The 24,562-nt window shown below is 33.2% G+C and overlaps 12 protein-coding genes across 12 annotated transcripts; 7 read left to right on the forward strand and 5 right to left on the reverse strand. All coding sequences in view use genetic code 12, as the record gives it.

Moving 5' to 3' along the window:
- Nucleotides 1-1,730: 1,730 nt before the first annotated feature.
- On the forward strand, nt 1,731-2,234 carry PGA26 (Pga26p; the record flags this gene model as incomplete). The annotated part of the gene is made up of 1 exon (XM_049409494.1): nt 1,731-2,234. One exon carries the CDS (start codon nt 1,731-1,733, stop codon nt 2,232-2,234), a length of 504 nt encoding a protein of 167 aa, XP_049261290.1.
- A 705-nt stretch (nt 2,235-2,939) lies between these two features.
- Nucleotides 2,940-8,261, forward strand: J8A68_005430 (uncharacterized protein; the record flags this gene model as incomplete). The annotated part of the gene is made up of 1 exon (XM_049409495.1): nt 2,940-8,261. One exon carries the CDS (start codon nt 2,940-2,942, stop codon nt 8,259-8,261), a length of 5,322 nt encoding a protein of 1,773 aa, XP_049261291.1.
- A 461-nt stretch (nt 8,262-8,722) lies between these two features.
- J8A68_005431 (uncharacterized protein) lies at nt 8,723-9,811 on the forward strand (the record flags this gene model as incomplete). The annotated part of the gene is made up of 1 exon (XM_049409497.1): nt 8,723-9,811. One exon carries the CDS (start codon nt 8,723-8,725, stop codon nt 9,809-9,811), a length of 1,089 nt encoding a protein of 362 aa, XP_049261292.1.
- Nucleotides 9,812-10,158: 347 nt separating this feature from the next.
- On the reverse strand, nt 10,159-11,723 carry J8A68_005432 (60S ribosomal protein uL30; the record flags this gene model as incomplete). Its single annotated transcript, XM_049409498.1, has 3 exons — nt 10,159-10,785; nt 11,035-11,125; nt 11,716-11,723. 3 exons carry the CDS (start codon nt 11,721-11,723, stop codon nt 10,159-10,161), a joined length of 726 nt encoding a protein of 241 aa, XP_049261293.1.
- Nucleotides 11,724-13,047: 1,324 nt separating this feature from the next.
- On the reverse strand, nt 13,048-13,612 carry AUT7 (ubiquitin-like protein; the record flags this gene model as incomplete). Its single annotated transcript, XM_049409499.1, has 2 exons — nt 13,048-13,427; nt 13,579-13,612. The coding sequence occupies 2 exons, from the start codon at nt 13,610-13,612 to the stop codon at nt 13,048-13,050; spliced, it is 414 nt and encodes a 137-aa protein (XP_049261294.1).
- Nucleotides 13,613-14,314: 702 nt separating this feature from the next.
- Nucleotides 14,315-14,983, forward strand: J8A68_005434 (uncharacterized protein; the record flags this gene model as incomplete). Its single annotated transcript, XM_049409500.1, has 1 exon — nt 14,315-14,983. The coding sequence occupies one exon, from the start codon at nt 14,315-14,317 to the stop codon at nt 14,981-14,983; it is 669 nt and encodes a 222-aa protein (XP_049261295.1).
- A 225-nt stretch (nt 14,984-15,208) lies between these two features.
- On the forward strand, nt 15,209-15,634 carry RIM1 (Rim1p; the record flags this gene model as incomplete). Its single annotated transcript, XM_049409501.1, has 1 exon — nt 15,209-15,634. The coding sequence occupies one exon, from the start codon at nt 15,209-15,211 to the stop codon at nt 15,632-15,634; it is 426 nt and encodes a 141-aa protein (XP_049261296.1).
- A 621-nt stretch (nt 15,635-16,255) lies between these two features.
- Nucleotides 16,256-16,585, reverse strand: J8A68_005436 (LAP1; the record flags this gene model as incomplete). Its single annotated transcript, XM_049409502.1, has 1 exon — nt 16,256-16,585. The coding sequence occupies one exon, from the start codon at nt 16,583-16,585 to the stop codon at nt 16,256-16,258; it is 330 nt and encodes a 109-aa protein (XP_049261297.1).
- A 30-nt stretch (nt 16,586-16,615) lies between these two features.
- On the reverse strand, nt 16,616-17,380 carry J8A68_005437 (uncharacterized protein; the record flags this gene model as incomplete). Its single annotated transcript, XM_049409503.1, has 1 exon — nt 16,616-17,380. One exon carries the CDS (start codon nt 17,378-17,380, stop codon nt 16,616-16,618), a length of 765 nt encoding a protein of 254 aa, XP_049261298.1.
- A 668-nt stretch (nt 17,381-18,048) lies between these two features.
- J8A68_005438 (uncharacterized protein) lies at nt 18,049-22,371 on the forward strand (the record flags this gene model as incomplete). The annotated part of the gene is made up of 1 exon (XM_049409504.1): nt 18,049-22,371. The coding sequence occupies one exon, from the start codon at nt 18,049-18,051 to the stop codon at nt 22,369-22,371; it is 4,323 nt and encodes a 1,440-aa protein (XP_049261299.1).
- A 61-nt stretch (nt 22,372-22,432) lies between these two features.
- Nucleotides 22,433-23,242, reverse strand: J8A68_005439 (putative uridine kinase; the record flags this gene model as incomplete). The annotated part of the gene is made up of 1 exon (XM_049409505.1): nt 22,433-23,242. One exon carries the CDS (start codon nt 23,240-23,242, stop codon nt 22,433-22,435), a length of 810 nt encoding a protein of 269 aa, XP_049261300.1.
- Nucleotides 23,243-23,338: 96 nt separating this feature from the next.
- Nucleotides 23,339-24,538, forward strand: FAL1 (ATP-dependent RNA helicase; the record flags this gene model as incomplete). The annotated part of the gene is made up of 1 exon (XM_049409506.1): nt 23,339-24,538. The coding sequence occupies one exon, from the start codon at nt 23,339-23,341 to the stop codon at nt 24,536-24,538; it is 1,200 nt and encodes a 399-aa protein (XP_049261301.1).
- Nucleotides 24,539-24,562: the final 24 nt, after the last annotated feature.

A 24,562-nucleotide genomic window follows, 5' to 3' on the forward strand; every position in this document is an offset into this window, starting at 1 on the left:
GATCGGGACATGTGTTTTCTTTTTTTGGATATAGAAGTATTATTAGAAAATATACTTTTTCTCATTGTGCTTATCGATTCTTGGATCTTTTGCCGAATAGATTGCATATATCGCGCATGCATATCAAATTGGCTTTGTTTATGTGTTTGTACTCGTCAAGGCTTACCAAATTGCAGCCGTTCTCTGATGATCAATGAGCGACAAATCTAAAATTCAGTTGTAAGTTGTATCATTCACTGGAAGATAACCTTCAGTTGAGAAGGAGATGTTAGGGTCCTTTCCATTGATATAGGAGGCGGAATTAATTATTTGCGCAAAGTAACAACTACCGGGTGTGCGTTGACTTGCTGCCAAAACTTTAATTTTCGGGTAATAGTCTAAATTAAAACATACGAGTTATAATGTGTGAGCCCCAGAAAATCGGAACAGTTTTCTGGCACGCATAGGCGGAAGAGTGATATCTGAAATTTCATCTTGGAAGATGGATACAGCACTACAGACCCACTTTTTGTCTATTGTCTACAGGAAGTCCCATTTCCGTCTGTCGTTGACTTTAGTGGTAGAACCACGCGCCGCGACACAATGTACCTATGTAACTTGACCCTAAGGCATTATACCTAGTGGCTTATCTCTGAAGACATTCGAACTCTCGGGAATCCATTCTAAGAGCTATATTTCTCCTAATTAATAAGAATTCTAGGATAAACATGATTGCTGATTTGATTAAACAACAACACGAACACGAAAAGTTGGAAAAAAAAGTTCACGGAGAAGATTTTAAGTTTTGCTTGGCACTCAATTGAAAATAAACAAACGTAATGGTCGGGGGTGATCAACTTTGCTAGATCTGCGCAGAACTGCAAGAACTTCAGAAAACTACTGAGCTCTACTCCATTAGGAAAGTAAACAAACGCGAAATCGTGCAAAAGATTATGTTGCAACTGCACGCTGAGAACGAAGTTGTCTCTAAATTGAAAGATCGCCTTTAATGTTCGCTTACACTAGTCGTCAACAACAACGAACAAGAACAATGACGAAGGTATCATGAAGTATGCTTAATAATCTTATCGCTCCGATTCGTGTTTTGTGTAAAATTAAACTTTACGGCTTGTTCATGTATTTTGTTTTGTGTTTGTTTTGATTTTTGATTTTTGATCAGTCGCCTAAAAATGCCAAGTACCTGATTTCATTTTAATTTTGATGGATTGCTTGTAACTATCCTTAGATGTACGTTTTCTAAAAGGTAAACAATGTGACAATTGACAATGGCAAGTCACGAATTCACAATTTACATTGTAATATTCCCCTCTCGTTTCAGTACTCCCAAAGATTTATATGAAATTCCTGGGGAGTCAATTGTAACTGTTACAGTAAGATCATGGTTAGGTGTACACTAAGCCTTTGCGAAAAGTTACATTAAAAATTGTAACCGAATTTCGTCTCTGCAGTTAAAAAATATTTTCTTGTTTGTTTTGGCGAAGAAAAAAAAATAATATTTGAGTCCTAATAATTTATTATTTTTTAACAACTTGCAAAATGTATCACAGAACGTTAAAATTCGTTACTTTCTTGGGTCCTCCTAATATGAACTGAGCTGACTTGAGTATATAAAAAGACTTGGGGATCTGCAGTTCCTTTCTTCTCTCTTTTTTTTTGTATTTCTGTTTTCTTCACTACAAACTAACTCCATACTTTCGTTAATATAAAATTTTAATTTTTAAACTATTACAATGCAATTCTCCAAGTACTTATTCGCTTCCGCTTTAGTTGCTACCGCTTCTGCTGCTTTCGCCAACGTTACCACCATTACTAAGGATATCACTATTACCGCCTACACCACTTACTGTCCATACCCAACCACCGTCACTCTTACTATCTGTGACGAGTACGACGTTTGTGCACCACAGACCATTGCCGTTGCCGAACCTACCACCTTAACTGTTTACGAAAAGTGTGTCGTTCCAACTTCATACACCACTGTCGACTATACTGTTACTGAAGTTATTCCTTGTCAAGAATGTGCTGGTGTACCAACTCGTGAAGTTGCACCACCTGTTGCGGAAGAAGTTGCACCACCTGTTGCAGAAGAAGTCGTTCCTCCATATGCTAACACTACATCTACTTATGCTCCAATTGCTCCAGAAGAACCTTACAGTGCTTATGAAGGTGCCGGTGCTAAATCATTTGTTGGTGCTGCTGCTGGTTTAGCTGCCATCATTGCTGCCTTAATGTAAGATATCCATCTACATTAAATATATACCACGGTCAAACATTTTCCTTTCTATCGAACATTTAAAAAAATTACAAAACGCAGCCTTTTAATTCTTGAGAGTATTTATTTTATCGTTTTTATTCAAATCAATTAATGTGTTTTAATTTTTTGAAGTTCCAAGAAGTCACTATCTTCTCTTTTATTTTTTCGTTAGTTCGCTGAACCCATCAGCTTTGTTATTATTAGGGCAAGTTATATATTCGGTTTTATAGTTCCTTGTAGTTCAATGGAACATTCTAACAATATTTATCAAATTTTTGTAAATTGCTGCGAAAAAATTGGCAAATTGCCACTTAAAGATTCTCTGAATGTAGTTGACATTTTTAAAGTTCAAGCCACAACATCAAGATATACTCTTAAGTGACAAACCTGAATGTGAATAGACCTATTTCTCGGCCTATTTTGACATCGCCAGCTTTATTAGTTGTGAGCTCCGTCATTTGATGAACCTTTTTTTTTTTTTGCTTGGTTGCATGCAGAATTTACTTGCTTATTTTTAACTTCCTAATTTGGTAATAAATGATTTAAGTTCTTTCAAGAATCGATTGATTAGTTTTGTCCCAACTATCAATTTTTTCCAACCAATTTTTGATTCTTCCTTTAAAATGGCAGCCCTGAAATTCAGTTGAAGTAATTTTTTATTTTACATAATCTTTAAAGAGCACAAATGTCATTCTTTATAGAAGAAACAGAGACTTCTAGTTTCCCCAAGACGCCAAGGTTCTTTGATAATTCAAAGGTACCTGATTTACGAACTTATCAATTAATTCGTAATAATAAAACAGTTTCCTTTAATGGACAAGTAACCAACTTTAATTATAATCCATTCAACTTACCACAACTGAAAACAAAAGCCAATATCCCATTAGACTATCAACATTTACCCAATCGAATAATAGTGGTTCCTTCTGGCTCATCAACAGCACCCCAGGAAGATCCAAATACAATTCCATTTTTTCAATTAGATCGTGAACAAAGTAAGGATCCAATCGCTTTTATAGAGAGTGTTCAAGATATTGGAATGAAATATGGAGCTATAAAGGTTAGATTACCCAGAGAAGATACGGACTTGTTTCAATCCACCATTCAGATTAATTCCGATTTATTTTGGTTTCAAACTAATAAATTATTGAATAATCCTCTGGATGATGAATTAACTATGAGATTACAATTTCATCAAGAATTATTGGATTTCCATCAAAGTGATAAACATCAAGAATTTCTAAAAGTTGACGATGATCTAAATAAAAAGGGTGCAAATGCCAGTGGAAGTACGCCATTTTATTTAAGCAAGCTTCCAATGATAGATAAACGACCTCTTGATTTATTTAAATTGTTCAGATCAGTGCTTATTCGTGGTGGCTTTATGGAAGTAATAAATAAGAAATTGTGGGCCCAAATTGGGAGGGAATTGGGATATAAAGGGAAAATTATGACTAGTTTAAGTAGTTCACTAAAGGCATCTTATCAAAGAATACTATATCCTTTTGAATTGTATTTAGGTGCAAAGAAATACGATTACATAAACAAACAACCCGACCTTACAGAGCTACTTCAAGCGAATGGGAAAAGGAACGTACAACCCGATGATTCTTTATTGAATAAAAGAGCTAAGCAATCTACTGAGCAGGAATCCCCATTAATTATTGGATCTTCCAAAGATTTTAAAAGGTCGGTCAAAAGCAAGTCATCTAAAGGATTTTTGTTAAATTCTCCGCATTTAATAGATTTAAAACAACCAAATGTATTTGTAGTAAAGCAGGAAGAAAAGAAACGAAATAAGAGAGCAAATGACACCATTGACTCCCCAATACTACCTCAGTCACAATTGAATCATGCACTTAAGGATCTAACTGATAATCAAACACAATATCAAGATGATTCGCGTTTAAAAGCAAACACCAAAATTGCGTCTATTTACACTTTACGACAGTTTATGGAGAAGGACTTAAAATTCCAAGAATTTATAATTCAAAATAATTCTAATCAATTTAATAATACATATCATAATGATGCTAATGGACCAATTATAGAGAGAAATGTAATCACACATAGTGAGCTAGAACAGCTATATTGGAGGTTTGTGGGAAACAGGAATATTCACGAGATTTTGAATAATGGACTTGAATTGGAAGCCGGGCAAGATATTCCAAGCCACACTAATGGTTCTGGGTTTGTTCAACTTGGGGATGACTTGTTCAACTATAAAAATGCATTGAATAGTGTTCATATAAATGCACCACCTTCAAAATCAACAAATGACAGCACTGGAAATGGAAGACTATTATCGGGATTACTCCATAATCAACCGCCATCTTCGAATAATCCAAGAAATCAAACTCAACTGAGAGAATTCAATTCTAATAACTACATTGACAAAATATTCAGAGCCGCCTTAAATCCTTGGAATTTGCATAATTTACCCACGCTTCCCAATTCTTTATTTGGAGCCTTATATGAGAATGATGCAAATAATCAGGAATTGACAAATACTAGATTGAATATCGGAATGACTTTTGCGACTGAGAATTGGAGGTGTGAGGATCATTTCACTCAGTTGATAAACTTTCACTTCTTTGGTTCGTCCAAGAGATGGTACTTTATCCCAGAACTGGAATTTGATAAATTTGAGCAGTTATTGGAAAAGTTGACTAACGAATATAATGATAGATTGCATATCAATAATGATGGCTCGCCTGATGTAGACAAAGTTATGGAATTCATGAAGGGCCAGGAAGAGATTGAATATGAGGCATTGCTATCCTCATTGGAAAACATGATAAATACAAAAGATGATATTCGATTAGAACAGTCAAATTCTCAATTCCAAAAATTGATTGACTTGCAAAGAAAGAAATTCAAATATAATCAGGAAATAATGATAAATCCGAAAATCTTACAAGAGAATGGTATTCGATTTACGACAACAGTCCAAGAACCTGGTGAGATTATTATAAAATTCCCAAAGACTTATTCGTCCACTATTTCATTTGGATTTAATTTATCGGAAGAAGTTAATTTTGTTACGAAGATGTGGTTACGATATTCTCTTGAGGGTGAACGTTGGTTAGCGAAACAATCTATCTTGCCTAATTTCCTGATTGCTAAATTGTTAATTAATCTCGCTCAAATGTATGACAGTGGACATACTGTGACATTTAATTCTGATGTTTATTCATCTATAGCTGGGTTTTATGAGGAATTGTATCAAAGGGAAATTGAAATGAGAAACAAAGTGAGGAAGTTGAAGGTGAAGGAAAGTCTTATTGAAGAGAAGGCATTTATGGATTCGGATATGATTTCTGATGATGATTTGACAAATGTGTTTCCTTCAAAGGTTGTTTTGACCGATGTGACGACTAAGCAAGTGTTCGTGTTATCGATGCAGAATTTCTTGAAGTATCAAGAAGATAATGTTATAGAAGGTGATCAATATAATGTTGAATTACAATTGTTTTATTCCGATGAGAAATTAAAGGCATTTTCCAAAATTTTGAATAATTATTCCATTGATTATGAATCCTGGATGCAAAATTATGAATCATTGATGGAAGAAAACTCAGATATTTCATTGAAGTCTTACAAACTATTGTTGAATGAAGGAGAAAAAGTCTATTCTTCAATAGAATCAGCAAATTATATGACAAGCTTGGGTCAAACAAACCTAAAAGTTGATGATGCCAGACTAGGATTATTCAAGAAATATATTGAGAACTTGAGAGGTTTCATTCGGAATGCCAATCACTTTATAGAAGAATGTCAGAATTTGTTAGCAATTAAGCATCAGCAGCGTATTAGAAATGGGAATGACGGTCGTCGTATGAGTAATGGACTGAATGCCGGTACACAAGCAAGTTTAGATGATTTGCTCAAAGTAATTGATAGGATCCCAACTTTGAATTTCACATGTCAGGAAGTCGATCAGGTTGTGGAATTTAAAAATGAAATTGAGAATTTCGATAAGGCAAGTAGATTATTGTTATCTAGAAGAAATAAATCATTGCAAGAATTTGATGATTTGATTAACCTAGGTGAGAGTTTTGGACTAGAGATTCCATCGTTGGAGTTTATTATTCGGATTAGAGATAGATTACAATGGATGAAGACGTATAGCTTGATAGATAAAGGAGTTGATCCATATGCAGACAAAAAGGAAGTCTTCACGTTGGATGATCTAAAGATGTTCTTTAATGAAGGTGTGGATATATTGTCTGGAAATGATATTGATGTTATTGGAGAAGTGGAACAAATTTACAATAAAAGTAAAATATTTGATAGAGAAGTTACTGAATTCTTGAAGTATGACGCTGTGGAAGAGTTGGATTTAGATGAATTGAAGAAGCTTGCTGAAAGGTTTAGCAAAGAGAAATTATTTATATCTATGGGTAATTACAACGAACTATCTAGACTTCATTTAAATTCAAAATTAATAAAACAGTTAGTGGCATTTGAGAAAAGTGAAGAAATTCATTCTTATGCTGATGTGAAGCAATTACAAAGTTCAATTATTGAGAGTGGATTGAAATTTAATTCGCTGGTGTTTACAGATATATTATCTGAAACCGAGAAATGGGTATCGAATACTTGGAAGATATTAGACAAAGTAACAATTGTAACCACTTTGAGTAAAGACGTTGATTTAGAATTTTTGAATCCAAGGCTAACCATCAATTGGAAATTGGTTGAAAAGATGTATCAAATTCTTTATAAATCAGAATTCAGTTTATCAGATGAAGATAAATATAATGAATCTTCATCTTATCTTGCCAAATTTGCATCAGAAGAAGAAGTTTATCCAAGGTATTATTGTATTTGTCGTGAATATGAATATGGAACAATGGTTGAATGTGATAAATGTAATGAATGGTATCATGTTGCATGTGTCAAGGATACGACCAATACCAACGTTGATAAGTACATTTGTCCAACCTGTATATTAATTGGATCTTCTGATATGAAAAATGCATTTTTGAAATCGCAAGTCACTCTTGATGAAATCAAGGTAATTCTTACAGAAGGGAAGCAATTAAAGGCACCTCCTACAAATGAGTTAAACGTTTTACAGGAACTATTGGAAGCACTTGAGAAATATCATGATACATATCGTGTAAGTTTGGAGGATATCCAGAATGAATCCAAATCACTAGAAATGAAATTGGATTCGTTGAGATTTGTGATGAGAAAATTGTATGGTTGTGGATTGTTGTTAGATGATTTGTGGCAGCATACTTTGAATCTAATCAAGGAGTGGGAGTATGTATTAGAATGTTCACGAGACAAGGAAGAGACCAATGAAGCAAAAGAAAAAGAAGCACAAAGTGCTGCTCAAGTTGCTGAAGAGGATATTGAGACTATTGAAGCAAAGAATGGAACAGCCCAAGCCCATTATTCTCAGTTGCCAGGGGCAGAAGAGACTCCAAATACGGTTAGCCAGGATGCTGAAGTGTCTGTAAATAATGGGGCGAATGAACCAGAAACGAAACCAGATGACAATGAGGTACTTGACCAGCCAGCCGTGGTGGACTCCGTAAATGGACAATTAGAATCTGCTACCGAGTTGGTTATTGGTGTACAGCCTATTAACAGGAATACTGAAGAGTCTGTACTTACAGAGCCAGAGCCAGAGCTGGAAGCAGAAGAATCAGAAGAATCGGGAATCGTGAGCGATGATCTACCAAAAACCAAATTTGTTACCCTCGAAATTCCATCATTGAAGCTGCATATTGTCATAGAGGGAAATAACGATGAGGCATATGTTTCTTCCTTGGATGAAAATAAGACGATGGCATCCTCTTCAAATGACTTTCCTGAACCATCTGAAACTAACGAAGTTAAAATTAAGCCTACAGAAGGAATTGAACAAGATGGTAAAGCAAAAGAGCAAGATGAAGTAACAGGGAAAGACGAGGCTATATCTATAGGTAATCTTTCCCGGTCATCTCACCTACCATCTAGAGCTGAGAGTGACTCGTTTACAACTTGCACATAAGATTGAAGATAAGAATGAACATAAGGATGGAGCCAAGACAGATTGGACGTGTTGGAGTGTCGTGATGAATCTAATTCGAAATAGTGATTATATAGGGATGTAAAAGAGTTTAGTTTTATAGAGGTTTTGTAATATAAATGTATCGAGAGCATTGACTGTGTGTCTATCTATTTGTATTTCAGATTTAAAATGTACACATATTAAGGTTTCTTATATGATCTCTAACAAAAGTGTTCTGGAGTTGTGTGTGTTAGTTTTACGCGTGTATGTGTTAAAATTAAGCTTATTTTCTCCCACCTTTTTCAACAATTTTTTGGCGCGTTTATTTTCTTGCTGCAATTTATTATTCTTTCCAATATTCATCATCTATTTATAGATTTACACATAATTCCTCTAGTAGGATCATATATACCCTTGTTATAATAAGGATAGAGATATTTATAATTCATTCAATGGTATTAATGAGGTTTACAAAAATTGTTGATGATTTAATAAATTTGAGTTGGACAAGAGCAACAAGAGGGAATGTTGGATCCATAAATGTTTCTCAAGTCAGATCAGTTATTGAAGAGATGCAGAACGCTTTAGGGGTTGATTCATTATTAAAAGAAAATGAAATTGGGTATCTAGAAGATTTAATGTCAACTAAGAAATCCCTACAAATTAAAAAAGACGAATTTAAAGGTTTTTTATTAACATTGGTAAGTTGTGATGATTTTGAAGATTTATTTCAAAAACGATTTGGATTGAAAGAGCTGGATATACTGCGACGTTTAGATATTCCAATAGTAAATTCTGGTGGTATAAGGGAAGATCATGTGCGTCCAGTAGTAGTTAAATCTCAGTATTCTCCCACACTGAATAAAATATCCGGTAGAATGACACATGGAATCAAACAGAAAACTATAGCAGAACTTCAGCAAGAAGTCTTGGAATTGAAAGAGAAGAATTTGAGACAAGAAACAAAAATTGCATTTCTAGAAAGTCAAGTTTCCGAACGAAATAACAGTGAGACATATTTGGAATCTCGATTATCAAAAATCGCTGGTGAGAAGTTGAAATGTCGAGATCGGGAAATTGAAAGGTTAAAGAAAATGTGTCTTGATAAGGAGAAAACCATTAGTGAATATCAGAGGCGAGAAAGTGAGGTTATCTATGAGATCGATCAGACAAATAAGCTATTACAGGATCAAAAGGAATTAATTCAGAAATTGCAAGAAGGACTTCTGGAACAAATAGAAGAGGATGATTATTCCAGGATAAAGCAGTTCATTATGAATCTTCCCATACTTAATCAGTATAAAATCTTTTTGAAATACAAGCATGGGATTAAAAGCTCAAAAGTGTTTTATTTGAACGTAGCTGCATTGATTGCTACCGCCCTTATAATAGCTCTAGCTTTCGGGCAAATGTTTTACTGGGCCATGCGCATACTTTCAGGTCGAACAGTAATGCTTGGATATTATTATCCAGAACGATGGTCATTAACAGGCACCTTGAATGGCTTTTGGATATGGCTTAGACTCCTTGTAGCTGAAATCTTTGGATGATAGCAATTCCATGACTAATACTTTGCTAGGTACATATGCATGTAGTTATTGAATAGACTGGGTAGCTTATAGATTGTATCTGGACGTAAATAAGCAATGTAATAATAATGGGAAATATTAAATTTGTAGCATTTACAACAATAGTTGATTTAAATAATTTACATAAACAATTAAATATCCCCATTAAAATTAAACTACATACACAATAATTAGAAAGATTACAAATAGTTATTTTATTATACAGAAGTTCTTTAAATACACATATAACAATTCTAATAACCCTTCAAAATTAGATTGTGGTAAAAGAAATGAAAAATTAGAAACAAAATAATATCTTTCTAACTAATTTAGTTCATTTGCTTAACTAAAGCGTTAATGAATTCTTCTCTGTTACCGGTGTCACCACCTTGGATAAAGTGTTGGAATTTTCTAGCTCTGAAACCACCGTTTGGATTAGATAACTTGAATGGCCATAAGAAGTTGTTAACTTGCTTGAAGTTTGGACCAACAGTGTAAATTTCGTGAATCAAATCTTCAATAGATAAGATGTTGAATTTACCTACGTTAGCTTCAATGATAGCATTGTCAGATAAAGGAATTCTTTGCTTGTTGATCTTACCGTAACCTCTCTTGTAGACTAAGTGTCTAACGGTAGATAAAGATGGGTAACCGTAAGCAATGTATGGTTCAGCCAATTTGATTAATTCAGCAGTAGCCTTGGTTAATCTAACGAAAACACCGGCGTTAATTTGAGTTAATCTTAATAATTGTAAAACCTTTCTTGGCTTAGGTGGGATCTTCATAATACCCTTGATTCTGACAATGAAAACCAACTTGGATTGAGCATCAACGTAGTAAGAACCAGCAGCCTTGGCATCTCTCTTAGCAGTGATGATGGAACGTTCAGCATCAGTGTATTCCTTTTGGTAAGCAGCAGCTCTGTCAAAGATAGCTTGTCTCTTTTCCTTAGAAGCCTATTAAATGTAAAGTTAGTATTTTTGTTTTACTCATTAAAAAAATCTAGTTTCTGTCAAAGGTATAATGGATACATCTTTCTTTTATATTTTCTCAGTCCCGAAAGATGGTTAATTGAATGACGACATTGCCGTAGCTAGTCTACTTCAGATGGTTGTTTTCATCTTCAAAAATAACACTGATAGAATTAAATTCATCATCTTGACAGAAAACTTCACAGCAAACAGTTGTGATAAAAGTATACATACAGCTCTTCTGGCCTTCTTGGCAGCGGCACGTTCTTCAGTGGTCTTTTGGATAGCTTTAGCCTTCTTTTGTAAGGTTTCTGGTTTTAAAGTACTATAAACAACTGTTAGTATTTATATTGATAAATTGTTCAATATAGCATAATTTCAATAAAGCACACATAAATGCTTCCCTCGTGAATATATTCAATAGTTTAAAACAATTTTGTTTGATTTGGATTCGTAGAATGGTTTATAATCCGGAAAGGTATTATAAATGAATATAGAACTGAACTGCCAAGTTCATTCTATTTCACATTCTATATGTTTGAATCCAATATACTCAGAGGAAAACAGATATATCAGGCATCGGCTAAAACGAAGATTAGTTGAACAATTTAGTTCAGCTGCAAGATAATCTGACTTTCCCTTGGCAGATGTATTTAATCAAAGTCAATTCCCAAGTTTGACAATGACAAGACCTCACATTAGATGCGAGAGAATACCCATTAATAGGATATTGGATGAAGCAATACATGGATACAAATAAAAATTGTACTTCAGGTAAAGACCATCACCTTCAACCAAACTATAAAATAGTTTGGGAATCAGGATTTAGTTTTCGTCTTAGCAATCCCCAATAACCACATATGTGTGTCTATTGATATTGATTGCTATTGTTAATGTTGTGGATAGGTTACATACGTAGCCATTTTTGAAGTTGGTTTGTGAAGTAAAAGAAGAAGATTGAAAGTTTAGAATTGAAATTTTTTTTCCACTTGTGTCTTTTGTACTAAGAAGAATAACTAATTACTAATTTTTTCGTCTGATGAGAAAGAAAAAAAAAAGTCTGGTAAACTGCACAAAATATTATTCTAGGGCTCGAGCCCTAATTCGATATTTGTCTCGTAGTGCAACAGGATTCAATTCCCCATGGCCATACCACTATCCCCACTCGAAGTGATCCCACCTTGACACCTCTGACCTGTCGATATAGGCCTGGTTACAGCTACTTAACTTTCACAGAAGAGAATTTTAAAAAACATAATTTATACGTAGTTCTCCTGATTTCTGAATGTTTCAATCCTAATCAGGCGATATACAATCGACTTCAGCTTGTGAGTAGACTTGATGGTTCAAAATCAGGCTACTTGTAGTGTTCTGAGCAAATGCCGTTTCACTCCACCAATAGAATTAGCGATGCATAAAAAAAGTTGGAAGCGCCGTATCCTGTTATCTTTGTTAGACTACCTATATCCTATCTTAAAGGTGTGACACGCATGTGTAGCTAGCAGACTGAAAGTATGTCTTTTCTATGGAAAGCTCCCGCTAATGACGAGAGATTTAATCTAAAGTTTAGAATTTTATATGTTAATTAATTCGTTTGTGTAAACAGAATGGGTGCAAAAAAAAACGAACAATTCCAATTCTTCTCGCTTATGTTGCTATAAGAGGACATTCATATAAAAGCTGCCTCCTTAAACTTTATAGCAAAGTTGACGACTGGTAAAATTGTCTCTCTAAGTCTTGGAATATGAGAATGTGGTAAAGCAAGCAAGTAACCACATCTAAAATTAAAACAAAGAGTATTCTGTATGGAGTCCGTTCGTTGGTGTTCAAAATCTAACGAGATATAGAGTCTTGAAGTTTCTAAATTAGTTGGTGTTCAAAATCTAACGAGATATAGAGTCTTGAAGTTTCTAAATTAGGCCAGATAAAGCTGTTTTGTTTTCTTGCACAAGTCTTGCCAATAGATTTCGTTCATGGTAGAGAAATTGGATAAAGTTGCAAAAAACTACTATTCTAATAAATACCAAAATCATTTCCGACAATTAACTATGAACTAATATATAAAAAAAAGAGAAGGGGGTGGGCAGTAGAACTAAATAAGAGAGAGCACAGGCTAAAATAATCAACAAATTGCGTATAAGTTAGATATATTTCCTGGATGTATGTGACAAATATCATAAGAGATATACAAAGCAATGAACCATTTTTCTTGATATTCTAGTCAATATAAGCCATTTGCTTTTTGGATTAAATATTCTCTGGGATATATTCCTTGGTAAAATCAATTGATGACAAATCTATTGGAATCTTTTCACCAAATGTATTTTCACCAGAATATAACACATACAAAAATCCATCTTCATCCTTATGTTCTTCATAGATTGTACTAATCAAGGCTGCAGTAGGTGGTAAGATATCATTCACAAAGATGAAGATCGCCTTTTCACTTGGTAATTTGATTCTCTTTCTAATGACATATACAAATTGACCAACTGATAAATCAACTGGAACTAAATATTTACGTTTATCAATTTCGGGGATATCGGAATTCTCAACCTTTTCACATATGACAGGTACTCTATCCTTGAACCTTTGGGTAATTCTGGCTGCTTCAGCTTGTCTCTTTTCTAAAAACATGGATAATGTTAGTAAATCGATTGTTGTTTTAGAATCCGCCCCCCAAGAAGGAAGGGGGTAATAGTAGGACAACGTGGTGGTGATGTGGGTATGGGTGGAATGTTTGAATTGTCCTCTAAACAGTGTAAAGTTTTAACATACCAAAAGGATGTTCGTCTTTAAATTGTGACCTCATTATTGAATGATGATTACTATAATTGGGTTGTTGTTAGTTAATGATGTTTAATCAAAAGTAACAATTTGATAAGAAAGAAGATTTGTGTAAAACTTGAGTGGCGTCTCCACAATTGCCTCTTTAAGGTTGCGCACCCACCAAGACAACCACCACCCACCACCAGAAAAAAAATAAAATAAAAGAATCATGGGCAAAGTTGCTTTCCATGATTATTCAATTGAAGATTCTTCTTTCATAGATTGGAAGGGGAAAGTTAACATACTTACAGTTAATATGAACTTATTAACTGAATGTGACAGTTAATACTTAAAAAAGAATGAAAATATTAAAAAGGAGATGAAACTATTTCTTTTTCTATATATTTGTTCTTCTTTTGTCCTTTCAAGCAAAAAATATGCTGTTGCTCGTGTAAACTGTCCTTCTTAACCTTGCCACAAACTTCCTTTATCTATTTTCTCTGACACCCACGCACACACACGCCGAAAGTCGTTACTCTTATCAAAATATTTAACAAAACAATGATCTATTTATACACACAAATGTTCCATGACACAAAATCATGAATGACGTGGGGTCGTGTAAAATGGTCATTCGCAGTTAGTATGAATTGCAAAAAAAAATAATATTCTAAACCTCCTGGAAGAAAAGTACGGAGTCAGCAAAGTAGATTATTGCTGCTGTTTTGTTGTAAAATTACACGTCATGGTAACTACTTCAGAATTAAATCAATTGAATGAAATTAATGAAAAAGAAGAACAGAATTTATCTTTTTCAGGAGGAAGTTTTATTCCAAATTCAATAAGATGGATTCTTCAACATGAACTTGAACAAGCATCATCTTCATCAACTTCAATTGAAAATGATACTCTTAGAAATAAACGATTACATTATCTATTCAAACAACAAACTTATGAAGATGAACCGGTAATTGAAGAATTAACAACTAATATGAATACTACAGATGAAGAAGATGATACTCTGGTTAATTTTCCTACAACTTTGTTAAAAACTCATGAATTGACTAATAATTTGGAGTTTGAATTAATGCAATCATCATTACAACTAAACAATTATTCTGATATATTAGATATGAATATTGTAGATTCAATTCATGATGATAATGAAATAATCAATATTAGTGATCATACATTATCAGAAGAAGTAGTGGAAAATGATCAATTAAATCCTTCATCTTCACTCATTCACTTAGAAGAAGATACACCACTTATTCAAATTCATCGTAATCACCATCGCCACCATCAATCTCACGAACAACATCACACAGTCGATTCTATCAAGAAACCTATCAAAAGATTTAAATCTAAATCTCTGTATGATTTAAATTTCCCTAATCTAAATTGCTGCAAATAAAATTAAGTATGTGACTTAGACTGGTGTTATATGCAGGAAAATCAGATTCAAATTGTTTCGCGTGTTTTTGGGAGGCGAAAAAAAATAAAACACCAGCAACCACCAAAACAAACCCCCAAAAAAAAGAAAAAGAGAAGAGGGACAGGAGGAGATACACACAAAAAAATTTCACGTCTTCAATTTATCTACTTTCATTTCCAAGGTTCAATTATTAACAAAACAGTCATGTTGAAATCATTTACCCGTTCATTTTCCTCCACTGCCTCATCTCGTTTAAAACGATCTCGAGTTGAAAATCCATCTCAACCAAGACAACTACTTAGAGTCAGTGCTCAAGGTAGGGAATATATTACTTATAATCTTGCTGTTTCAAGATACAATAGTAGAGAACAAGAAAACACAACTACTTGGTATAGAATCGCTGCTTTTGATGAAAATCAGATTAATAAATTAAAGCAAGTTTTAAGAGTCGGAAATCTCATGCACGTTGATTGTAGTTTAAGTACCAGTACCAGAGAATTACCAGAAGGGAAAACTATCCATGAATTAAATCTTGTTCATAGAAATTTCGATGTTGTTCTTTTTGGGAAGAAGAATGCTGAAGGTGAAGCTAATAATGAGGCCGAAGATGAAGCTAATCCTGACGCCTAAGTCTAAAATAGAATTCGATATTCTCTCACCCAGCGGTGTCTAAAATGCTCTTTGTATAGTAAATTTCCGCTATTGTTAATTGTCACTCAATTTACATAATATAAATATGCTTAAGAAATATGAATACACTGTAGATACAGAAAACGCGTTGTGTTGTTTCTATGTATTGATTTTGTAGGTGCAAAATTCAGCTATTGATATTCAATTGTTCTCTAATCTTTGGTGAATCATTTAGCTACAATACCATTGATTGACTGTCTGATCTCCCAATGTGACATTGAAAAGAAAAGATAGAGGAAACCTGACATGGAGGGGAAGACGCGTTAAGGGCAATATGAAGTGAAGTGAGAGTCATTTGTGTTTGCCACTAAAAGTGAAAGAGAATCTAGTGATCCTGTCGATTAAGATCCATCTAGTTCATTTCGATTCTGTTAGTTTTATTTATATACGATCTACGTAATCATTCTTTTTGTCATGCTAATGCAATTCCGTTGCCAAGGTCAACTCATATGCAAATGCCACAGTCAACTTCACATGTTCCTTAATATGATCCCAATCCAATCTATCAAGAGTATCCATAATTGAATGGATATATTTATTGGTGTATTAGTAAAGTGAAAGTTAGTTCTTACGGCTACCTATAGGTAAAAGGTTTCGACTTCGGTGGTCAGAACATGCATATCCACAAGAAGATTCTTGATATGGTATTGAATTATAGGTATTGATAAGTAATTTCAAAAAGTTGTTCAATTCTACACTGGTATAATCGGTGATTAAACCAAAATGAGGCTCTACTCCTTCCTTTTTGGTCCCAGCAGTATAACCGGTCATATCTTGTTGTAGCATACCAACCACTACTTCTTTTCTAGCTGAATATTGTGAGAATACATCAATTGAGCCTAATAAACCACCTTCTTCGGCCGAATACCAATGAAATTCTTTACATAACATACCCTGTTTAAATAGCCAACTTATTAGAGGTTAATACTCAGATTGGGCTTCCAAAGTGGTAACTGTACCTGACCCATCATCATCTGCACCTGGTGCTTTTAATAAATTGGGGAATAACAAGTTCATTGAATCTTGATGAGCTCCAATGACTACTTTATCAGTGACTTTCCCTGGGATTGATACGATAATTGAATATTGGTCCCAACCATTGTGACGAATTTTTGTAATATTAACTTTATCATTTACTGGTTTGATTATAGATGAAATCTCATCGAATAGCCAATCAGCACTATCAACCCCATATTGGGATTTATAATATCTTGTAAAGAAAGATGAGAATTTCCCCAAGTTTTTCAACATTAAGTCAGTATCTATCCCCTTGAACAATTTTGAAACTTCTTCATTATATTTAACTTCCTTTGGGAATTTATAAACTGGAACTGGCTTTTTCAAGAATTCGAGTTGTTTAGCTCCCATCAATAACAATTCTTGGAGAAACGAAGCAGGAGGATTAGGTTTTGTAATTATCCCTTCTTCAACGGCAAAATCAACAGGAATTGGGATTTGGTTAGTGACATCAATAAAATTGATACCTTCTCTTTTTAACTTCAATTTCTCATTCTCGGAAACTAATTTATAATCATCTGGACCTAATTTGATAAGTCTATCTCTTAATGAATCTTGGTCTCGGGTGAATAATAAAGAGGTTAAATCATTTGACCGTAATCCTTGGAATTGGAATGGAAATGCTTCAATTAAGCAAGCAATGAAGCTTAGGATAAAGAGTACTCTCATGCTTGTTTTCACGAATGTTAATAATGGGGCTATGAGAGTTATGTCTTAAATAGAGACTAAAAGAAACTGGGAGGGGGGATGAAAAAGGAGGTTTTCTAGTTCTAAGTGGCAACTCGGTAAAAAAGAACACGCCGAGCTCTTAGAGTTATTATTAATACCTACGTTTTTTAGCAGTGAACTACGAACACAACTACAGCACCAGCAACAACAACAGCAACAATTGATTTGGACTGGGGCAATTATCATTGCTTCCAGGGCATAGAGTTGAAACTGGCCAAGTTTGCAAAACTCTTCAAGTATTAACTGAAACGTAGGATTCTATGGGTAACCTAGCTATGCTGATTCTGTATCAAATGTTACCAAATCTAAATCCCCTTATCTCAAACAAAGCAGGGGAAGCATTATACTCGAAGTCAACAAGTTCTCTTATCAATTCCTTTATGGATGTTGGTCTCTTGGCAGGTACTGGTTTATGGCTTCTTCTGATCTTCTATGGTGTGTGCTTAAGTTGTTAAGTGAGACATTCTTTATTGGTCGTGTAAAAATGACTAAATTTTACTTTTGAAAAATTTTGTAAACATCATCTTTTGATTGAAATTGGCAGCAGTCAAAACTTTCCCAATAAAAACCATAACTGTTTTATTTATTTAACTACAAATTCATAAAATATGGTATTCCTGGTTTCTAATGGAATTGGGAGTAACACTAATAGTACAATTAAACCTAATGGGATTGGTTCTGGTTCTAGATTTATATCTCCCACTTTGAAATCAAAGGAATCAACCACTGCAACCACCACATCCACTACCAGTTCTTTACAATTCCATCAAGATAGTTCGGCTAGGGGGCAATTATCAAGAAGGTTTGTTCAACCAATAGGATTTGAAGCTAAAGAAGTCAATTATAAAATAAATGTGCCTGATTTCGCAAATTTACCGCCGTTGGAATTAGGTTCTAGATTCATTACTGATTTAAATAGGATTGATTCATCAATACCTCATGATATATTCTATTCAGAAACTGTAAGTAAAACAGAATCTGCAAATCTATTAATAATAAAACTAATACTTTTACCAAATTTTCTAAAAAGTTCTAATGAAAAAGTAAGTCAATTAGATTTACCTGATCGTTTCTTTGAAGAATATAATTCAACTGAGTGTGTGACAAAAATTGGTTTATTTCCTGAAGTTGAAAGAACTTGGATTGTTATTGATAATAAATTGGTATTGTGGAATTATAACCTCCCACAATCATCATTCAATAGGGCTGCTCAATTCCTTACTATTGATCAAATTAGACATACCATCTTAACTGTAAAATTAGTTAAACCTAAAAAGGGAGTCTTTCTAGATGAAATCAACTATTTATTATTGGTTTCAACCACTGTGGACATTCATATATTCATCATTAAATATGATAAAGCATTAAATAATTTGGAAATTTTCAATCCAGATTTATCTGTTTCAACTCAAGGACTTATTGTTAATAACTTTACAGTCAACCCAAAAACTAATGATATATATTTTAGTGGAGAAGGTGATGGAATAAATATATGGCGTTTGGATTATTCAAACAAGTCTAGTTTTATTAAGAATAAATGTGACAAAATTTGTTTAACTAAAGGGGGATTTTCAAGCGTCATTCCAAGTAAGATTCCTGGTCTTGATTTATTCAATGCAAGCACAGCTCCTTCCAGCAGTACTAGTAGTGGTGATATCCCTGCAGCCAATGTGCCGGAAAGTATTGTACAATTGGAAGTAGATGGCGAAAGAGATATTTTATATTCATTGTCTAATAAATCTGTTATTAGAGTTTATAAACTTCAACCTAAACAAGAACAACTTACAGAAGGCAGTAGATTAACTCCAACTCAAATATTCAAATCTGCATCTACTATCTTTGTAGATGCTAGTAATTTCAAAGTCTTTGAAAGATTTAAAATAATTAGCATTCATGGGATCTCGCCACAAGAGTCAACTTCAATTCAATTAATTGCAGTCACTAGTAATGGTTGTCGTATGTTACTTAAGCTTGGATCAACATCTACATTTAGTTCTTTGCTTTCAACTCCATTTTCCGCGGCAAATGCATTAAGATTGAACTTGGTAAACATTAAATTTCCTCCATCCAGAGAAGTACCCAAAATAAATAATGAACTTGATTCATTCACCAGGGATAGACAATATATGTCTCAATTGATTGCCAACCAACAAAAGTCAACATTATTAAAGAATACCAAGATTGCCAAGATTATTAGTCCAGGCGTATTCATTTGTGTTAAAAAGACAAAGAGATCTGATAGATTATTCATAGCCACTTCTAATTATGGATATTTAAAGAAGAATAACAAATTAGTTGAAGATGCTGAATTTATGAAATATACTGCCAGCGAAGACGCACCATTTACATATATCCAAGATATTGTACAATTGACACCTTCCATGAATGCTACAAATACTCCAAATGGTTATGCAAACATCTTGGCCAGTCAATACACAAAACAACCATTGAAGTTTGCTGTTTTGACTAATTTTGGGATCGCGATATATCAATTTAAAACTTCTGATCAAATCATAAAATCATTAAAGGAAGAAGTTATCGAAAATTACATTGAAGAAAATGGATATGAAGAAACTTGTTCAGCATTATTATACTTAGCATGTTCATATGGACATTATAGTTCCAGTGATCTTTTTAAAAGAAAGGCACAGATTTTGTTTTCAACTTGTGGGAATGGTGCAAGATTAATTGATACTTCACAGTTAACTCAAACTAATCCATTAATTCCACATCAACAGCAATTGGCAAGCATTGGAAGTAATCTTCATCCTACAGTGAACCAGGTTGTGCTTAGTGATAGATTCTATGGGACTTGTTTATTAATTGCTAGATTACTTCGAGATTTCTGGGGTATGAAAGTGTTTAGTCCCTTGCCTCATATTAAGATTACTCCTAGTGGAGATATTGAAGTTGCAAGTATAAAGGAAGGAAATCTTTTGATTAAAGGTTTGAATATTGACAAGAAACAAGCCGAATATTTTATTGGTTCAATTATTGTATTGATTGATTTTTTTATGGAAAATGGAACTAATATTCAAGGATTGAATGCACCTAATTATAGTTCTGATCCTAATCAATTCGAAAATGAAGTTTGTTTAAGAGCTGAACATATTGCATTTACTTCAATTATCAAGTCATTGAATTCCATGAAGGAAGCACTTTCATTCTTGATGGTTTTGATTGAAGAGATTCAATTTAATCAATCTAATTTTAATGAAATTTTTGAATTCTTGTCATTAACAAATCAAGCAAATCTTTTATGTTTAACTTTTAAGGATTTATTATTACCAAATAGGGAAGTTAAGAACTTGGTTAAAGATTTATTATCCTCAATTATTAATAAGAACATTTTAAAAGGTGGGTCGATTGATTTAATTGCTTCTTCTTTACAAACTAGATGTGGATCTTTCTGTTCAACTGACGATGTATTTATATTTAAGGCAATTGAAAATTTAACCCGAGCTAAAAAGATTGGTTCAAGAGATAATGATTTAAAAGTAAAATGTTTACAAAATGCAGTATTATTATTTGAAGAAGCATTTGAATCTTTAACTATAGAGAATATTGAAAATTCTATTAATATAATGTTGGAACTTGAATATTATGCAGGAGCAGTCGGCATGTTATTAAATATTGCACAAAAGATTGGAAATAATTCAAAGGTACCCCACAATCTTAACTTTAACCAAATTGGTGAAGCTACGATAAAACCAAATAAGGACGCTGAAGAGATTTCCAAAAAGAAAACTAAGATGTATGAACTAATTTTTGATGTTTTAACCAAGATTGATTTACGTGCTTTAAAAATAACCGAAACTAATAATCAACTTTTAATTAATGAATTTTTGGAAACAAGAGATTCTGCTTATGAAACTTGTTTTGCATCTGCTGATAAGAATTTCCATTATGCATTCTACGATTGGTTTATTAGACAAGGAGTAAGTGAAAGACTTTTAGAAATTACAACTCCGTTTATCTTATCATTTTTGGAAGAAAAATCGGAAAACAACTTAGCGTTAAGTGATTTACTTTGGTTATATCATGCCAAACGAGAAAACTATTTTGATGCGGCCAAGATCTTATATGCATTATCAATATCTGAATTCAAATTAGAATTAAATCAAAGAATTGAATATCTTTCAAGAGCAAATGGATTCTGCAATTGTGTTTGTCCACCAAATTTAAGACAAAAGATGATTCAACTCTCAACTGTCATACAAGAATTATTTGATGTTGCTAATATTCAATTGGATATCTTGACTAGAATTAGACAAGATTCAAGAATTAATACTGAAAATAAACAAATCGCAGTTGAGGCATTAAATTTCAAGATTTTATCAATTAGCGATTTATTCAATACATATACTGATCCATTAGGTTATTATGATCTTTGTTTACTAGTTTTCAAGATTTCTGATTATAAGAATTCTGATGATATTTTGAAAAGATGGGAATTATTCTTTGAGAAATTATTCCATGAATTCATGGTTGATCATAATGCCAAAGATCCATTTTATGTCCTTATGAATGAAGCATTTATACCTTGTGGATCTAAGTTATCTTCCAATGATTTGGTATTTCCAATAGATGAGTTAATTAAATTGATGTGTAAGTATTTACAAGAGGCTGTTGAAGAAAATCCAGTTACCCAAAAGTTACCAAAGGGTGTAGTTGTTGATATGTTCGTTAAATCAGGTGTAAGTTATGAAAGAATATATTATGTGATGAAATCATTAATAGAACATAATACTTTTGAAGTATATCCAGGTTTTACCAATGATTTAAGGATTAATGAAATGACATATTTGATTAAGACTTGGTATAGTGATGATAAGAAACTTAGAGAATTGATTCCAACTGAAAAGATTGTTAATTTCAATGAATATACACTTGACAATGATCCAGTTAGTGAATATTTACAAAGACTGTAATTGTGTACTTTTAGATAACAAAAAATGTTAATTATAATTAATATATAAAACCCCTCCATGGTTAATCCAAGCTGTAAAACATATTCTTTTGATCATCAAATTTCTCCTTTTCAAAATTACCAAATTCACTTGGACGTAAATAATTTGTTGATGCTGGTAAATACATTCTTTCAGGTTGTAAATGTTTATCAACCAAATGTAACATAATTCCATCAATCACTAATCGAACAGCATTTGCTTCAGCTCCCCTTGGCATAATAACATCAGCAAATTCTTTAGTTGGAAATATAAAATCACTCATTTCTGCTCTTGCTCCAAGTAAATAAGCATTTATAACACTTTGTAAAGTTTCTGATTTTTTATTCAATACATCTCTTCGTATCCAACGAATTAAACGAGTATCTGGATCACTATCAATAAACACTTTGATATGAGCCATGTCTCTTATTTCCTTGTCATACAATGCGTATAATCCATGGACTATCAAAATCTTTTGAGGCGCATCAGTTGGTGATATTAAACTTTTGTTTAATTCCTGTTTTAATGCATCAAATGAAAATCGAGAAGGTTTGAGACGAGGATATGGAATTTCTTCCGTTCTGACAGTAATTGCATCTACTTTATCTTTATTATATTGACTAGAGTCGATTGTTGAATTGCATTCAGAATTGAATTTGTTCATGTCAATCACTTCAACTTGTAATTTTGATGATGGGATCAAAGCTGAGATTTCGTGTTTGAGAGCCTTAGCTGCTGTGTGCTTTCCAGCAGCATGCCCTCCACCTAGTAATACTATTACAGACTTATTTGGAGATGATGATGTCATTGCCGTTGTTGTACCTGGTAGCACTAGTGGTGAATTGATGCTCATCTCTCTCAACTTGGAACAGAAAAAATAAATTTAACCAATTCAATCCCAACCATCTATGAAATGTTCTTTCCAAGCTGTTGATGAGAATATAGAAGTATGGATGACTTTGATAGAGATTTAGATAATGAGTTAGAGTTTAGTCATAAATCCACCAAAGGGATTAAGGTCCATCGTACTTTTGAAAGTATGAAATTAAAACCTGATCTTTTGAAAGGAATATATGGATATGGATTTGAAGCACCTTCTGCCATTCAATCAAGAGCTATTATGCAAATCATAAGTGGGAAAGATACCATTGCTCAAGCTCAATCAGGTACTGGTAAAACCGCCACTTTCTCAATTGGAATGTTACAAGTTATAGATACGAAATCAAAGGATTGTCAAGCTTTGATCTTGTCACCAACTAGAGAATTAGCAGTTCAAATCCAAAATGTTGTGAAACATTTGGGAGATTATATGAATATTCATACGCATGCATGTATTGGAGGTACGCATGTTGGAGAGGATGTTAAGAAATTACAACAAGGTCAACAGATTGTAAGTGGTACTCCTGGACGTGCATTAGATATGATAAAAAGAAGGAATTTAACTACAAGGAATATAAAGATTTTAATTCTTGATGAAGCAGATGAGTTATTCACAAAGGGGTTTAAGGAGCAGATATATGAGATATATAAACATTTACCACCTGGAGTACAAGTAGTTGTTGTAAGTGCAACCTTACCAAGAGAAGTTTTGGAAATGACAAATAAGTTTACTACTGATCCAGTGAAGATTTTAGTGAAACGAGATGAAATTTCATTGCTGGGGATTAAGCAATTTCATATTCAATGTGAAAAGGAAGATTGGAAGTTTGATACTTTATGTGATTTATACGATAACTTGACGATTACTCAAGCAGTCATCTTTTGTAACACAAAATTAAAAGTTAATTGGTTAAGTGATCAAATGAAGAAACAAAATTTTGCAGTCGTTGCAATGCATGGAGATATGAAACAAGATGAACGAGATTCTATTATGAATGATTTCAGAACGGGGAATTCACGTGTTTTGATCTCTACTGATGTTTGGGCTAGAGGAATAGATGTTCAACAAGTGTCACTTGTTATAAATTATGATTTACCATCTGATAAAGAGAATTATATTCATAGGATTGGTAGATCTGGTAGATTTGGAAGAAAAGGGATTGCAATTAATTTAATTACTAAAGATGATATCCCAACTTTGAAAGATATTGAAAAGTATTATTCTACGAGAATCAAAGAAATGCCAATGAATATTAATGATATTATGTAAAGTAAGTATAAGTATAGTATACAA

The sequence above is a fragment of the Hemisphaericaspora subhashii genome, assembly GCF_019202705.1.
Source record: "Hemisphaericaspora subhashii strain CBS 10753 chromosome Unknown scaffold19, whole genome shotgun sequence".
In the NCBI taxonomy this organism is placed as follows: domain Eukaryota; kingdom Fungi; phylum Ascomycota; class Pichiomycetes; order Serinales; family Debaryomycetaceae; genus Hemisphaericaspora; species Hemisphaericaspora subhashii.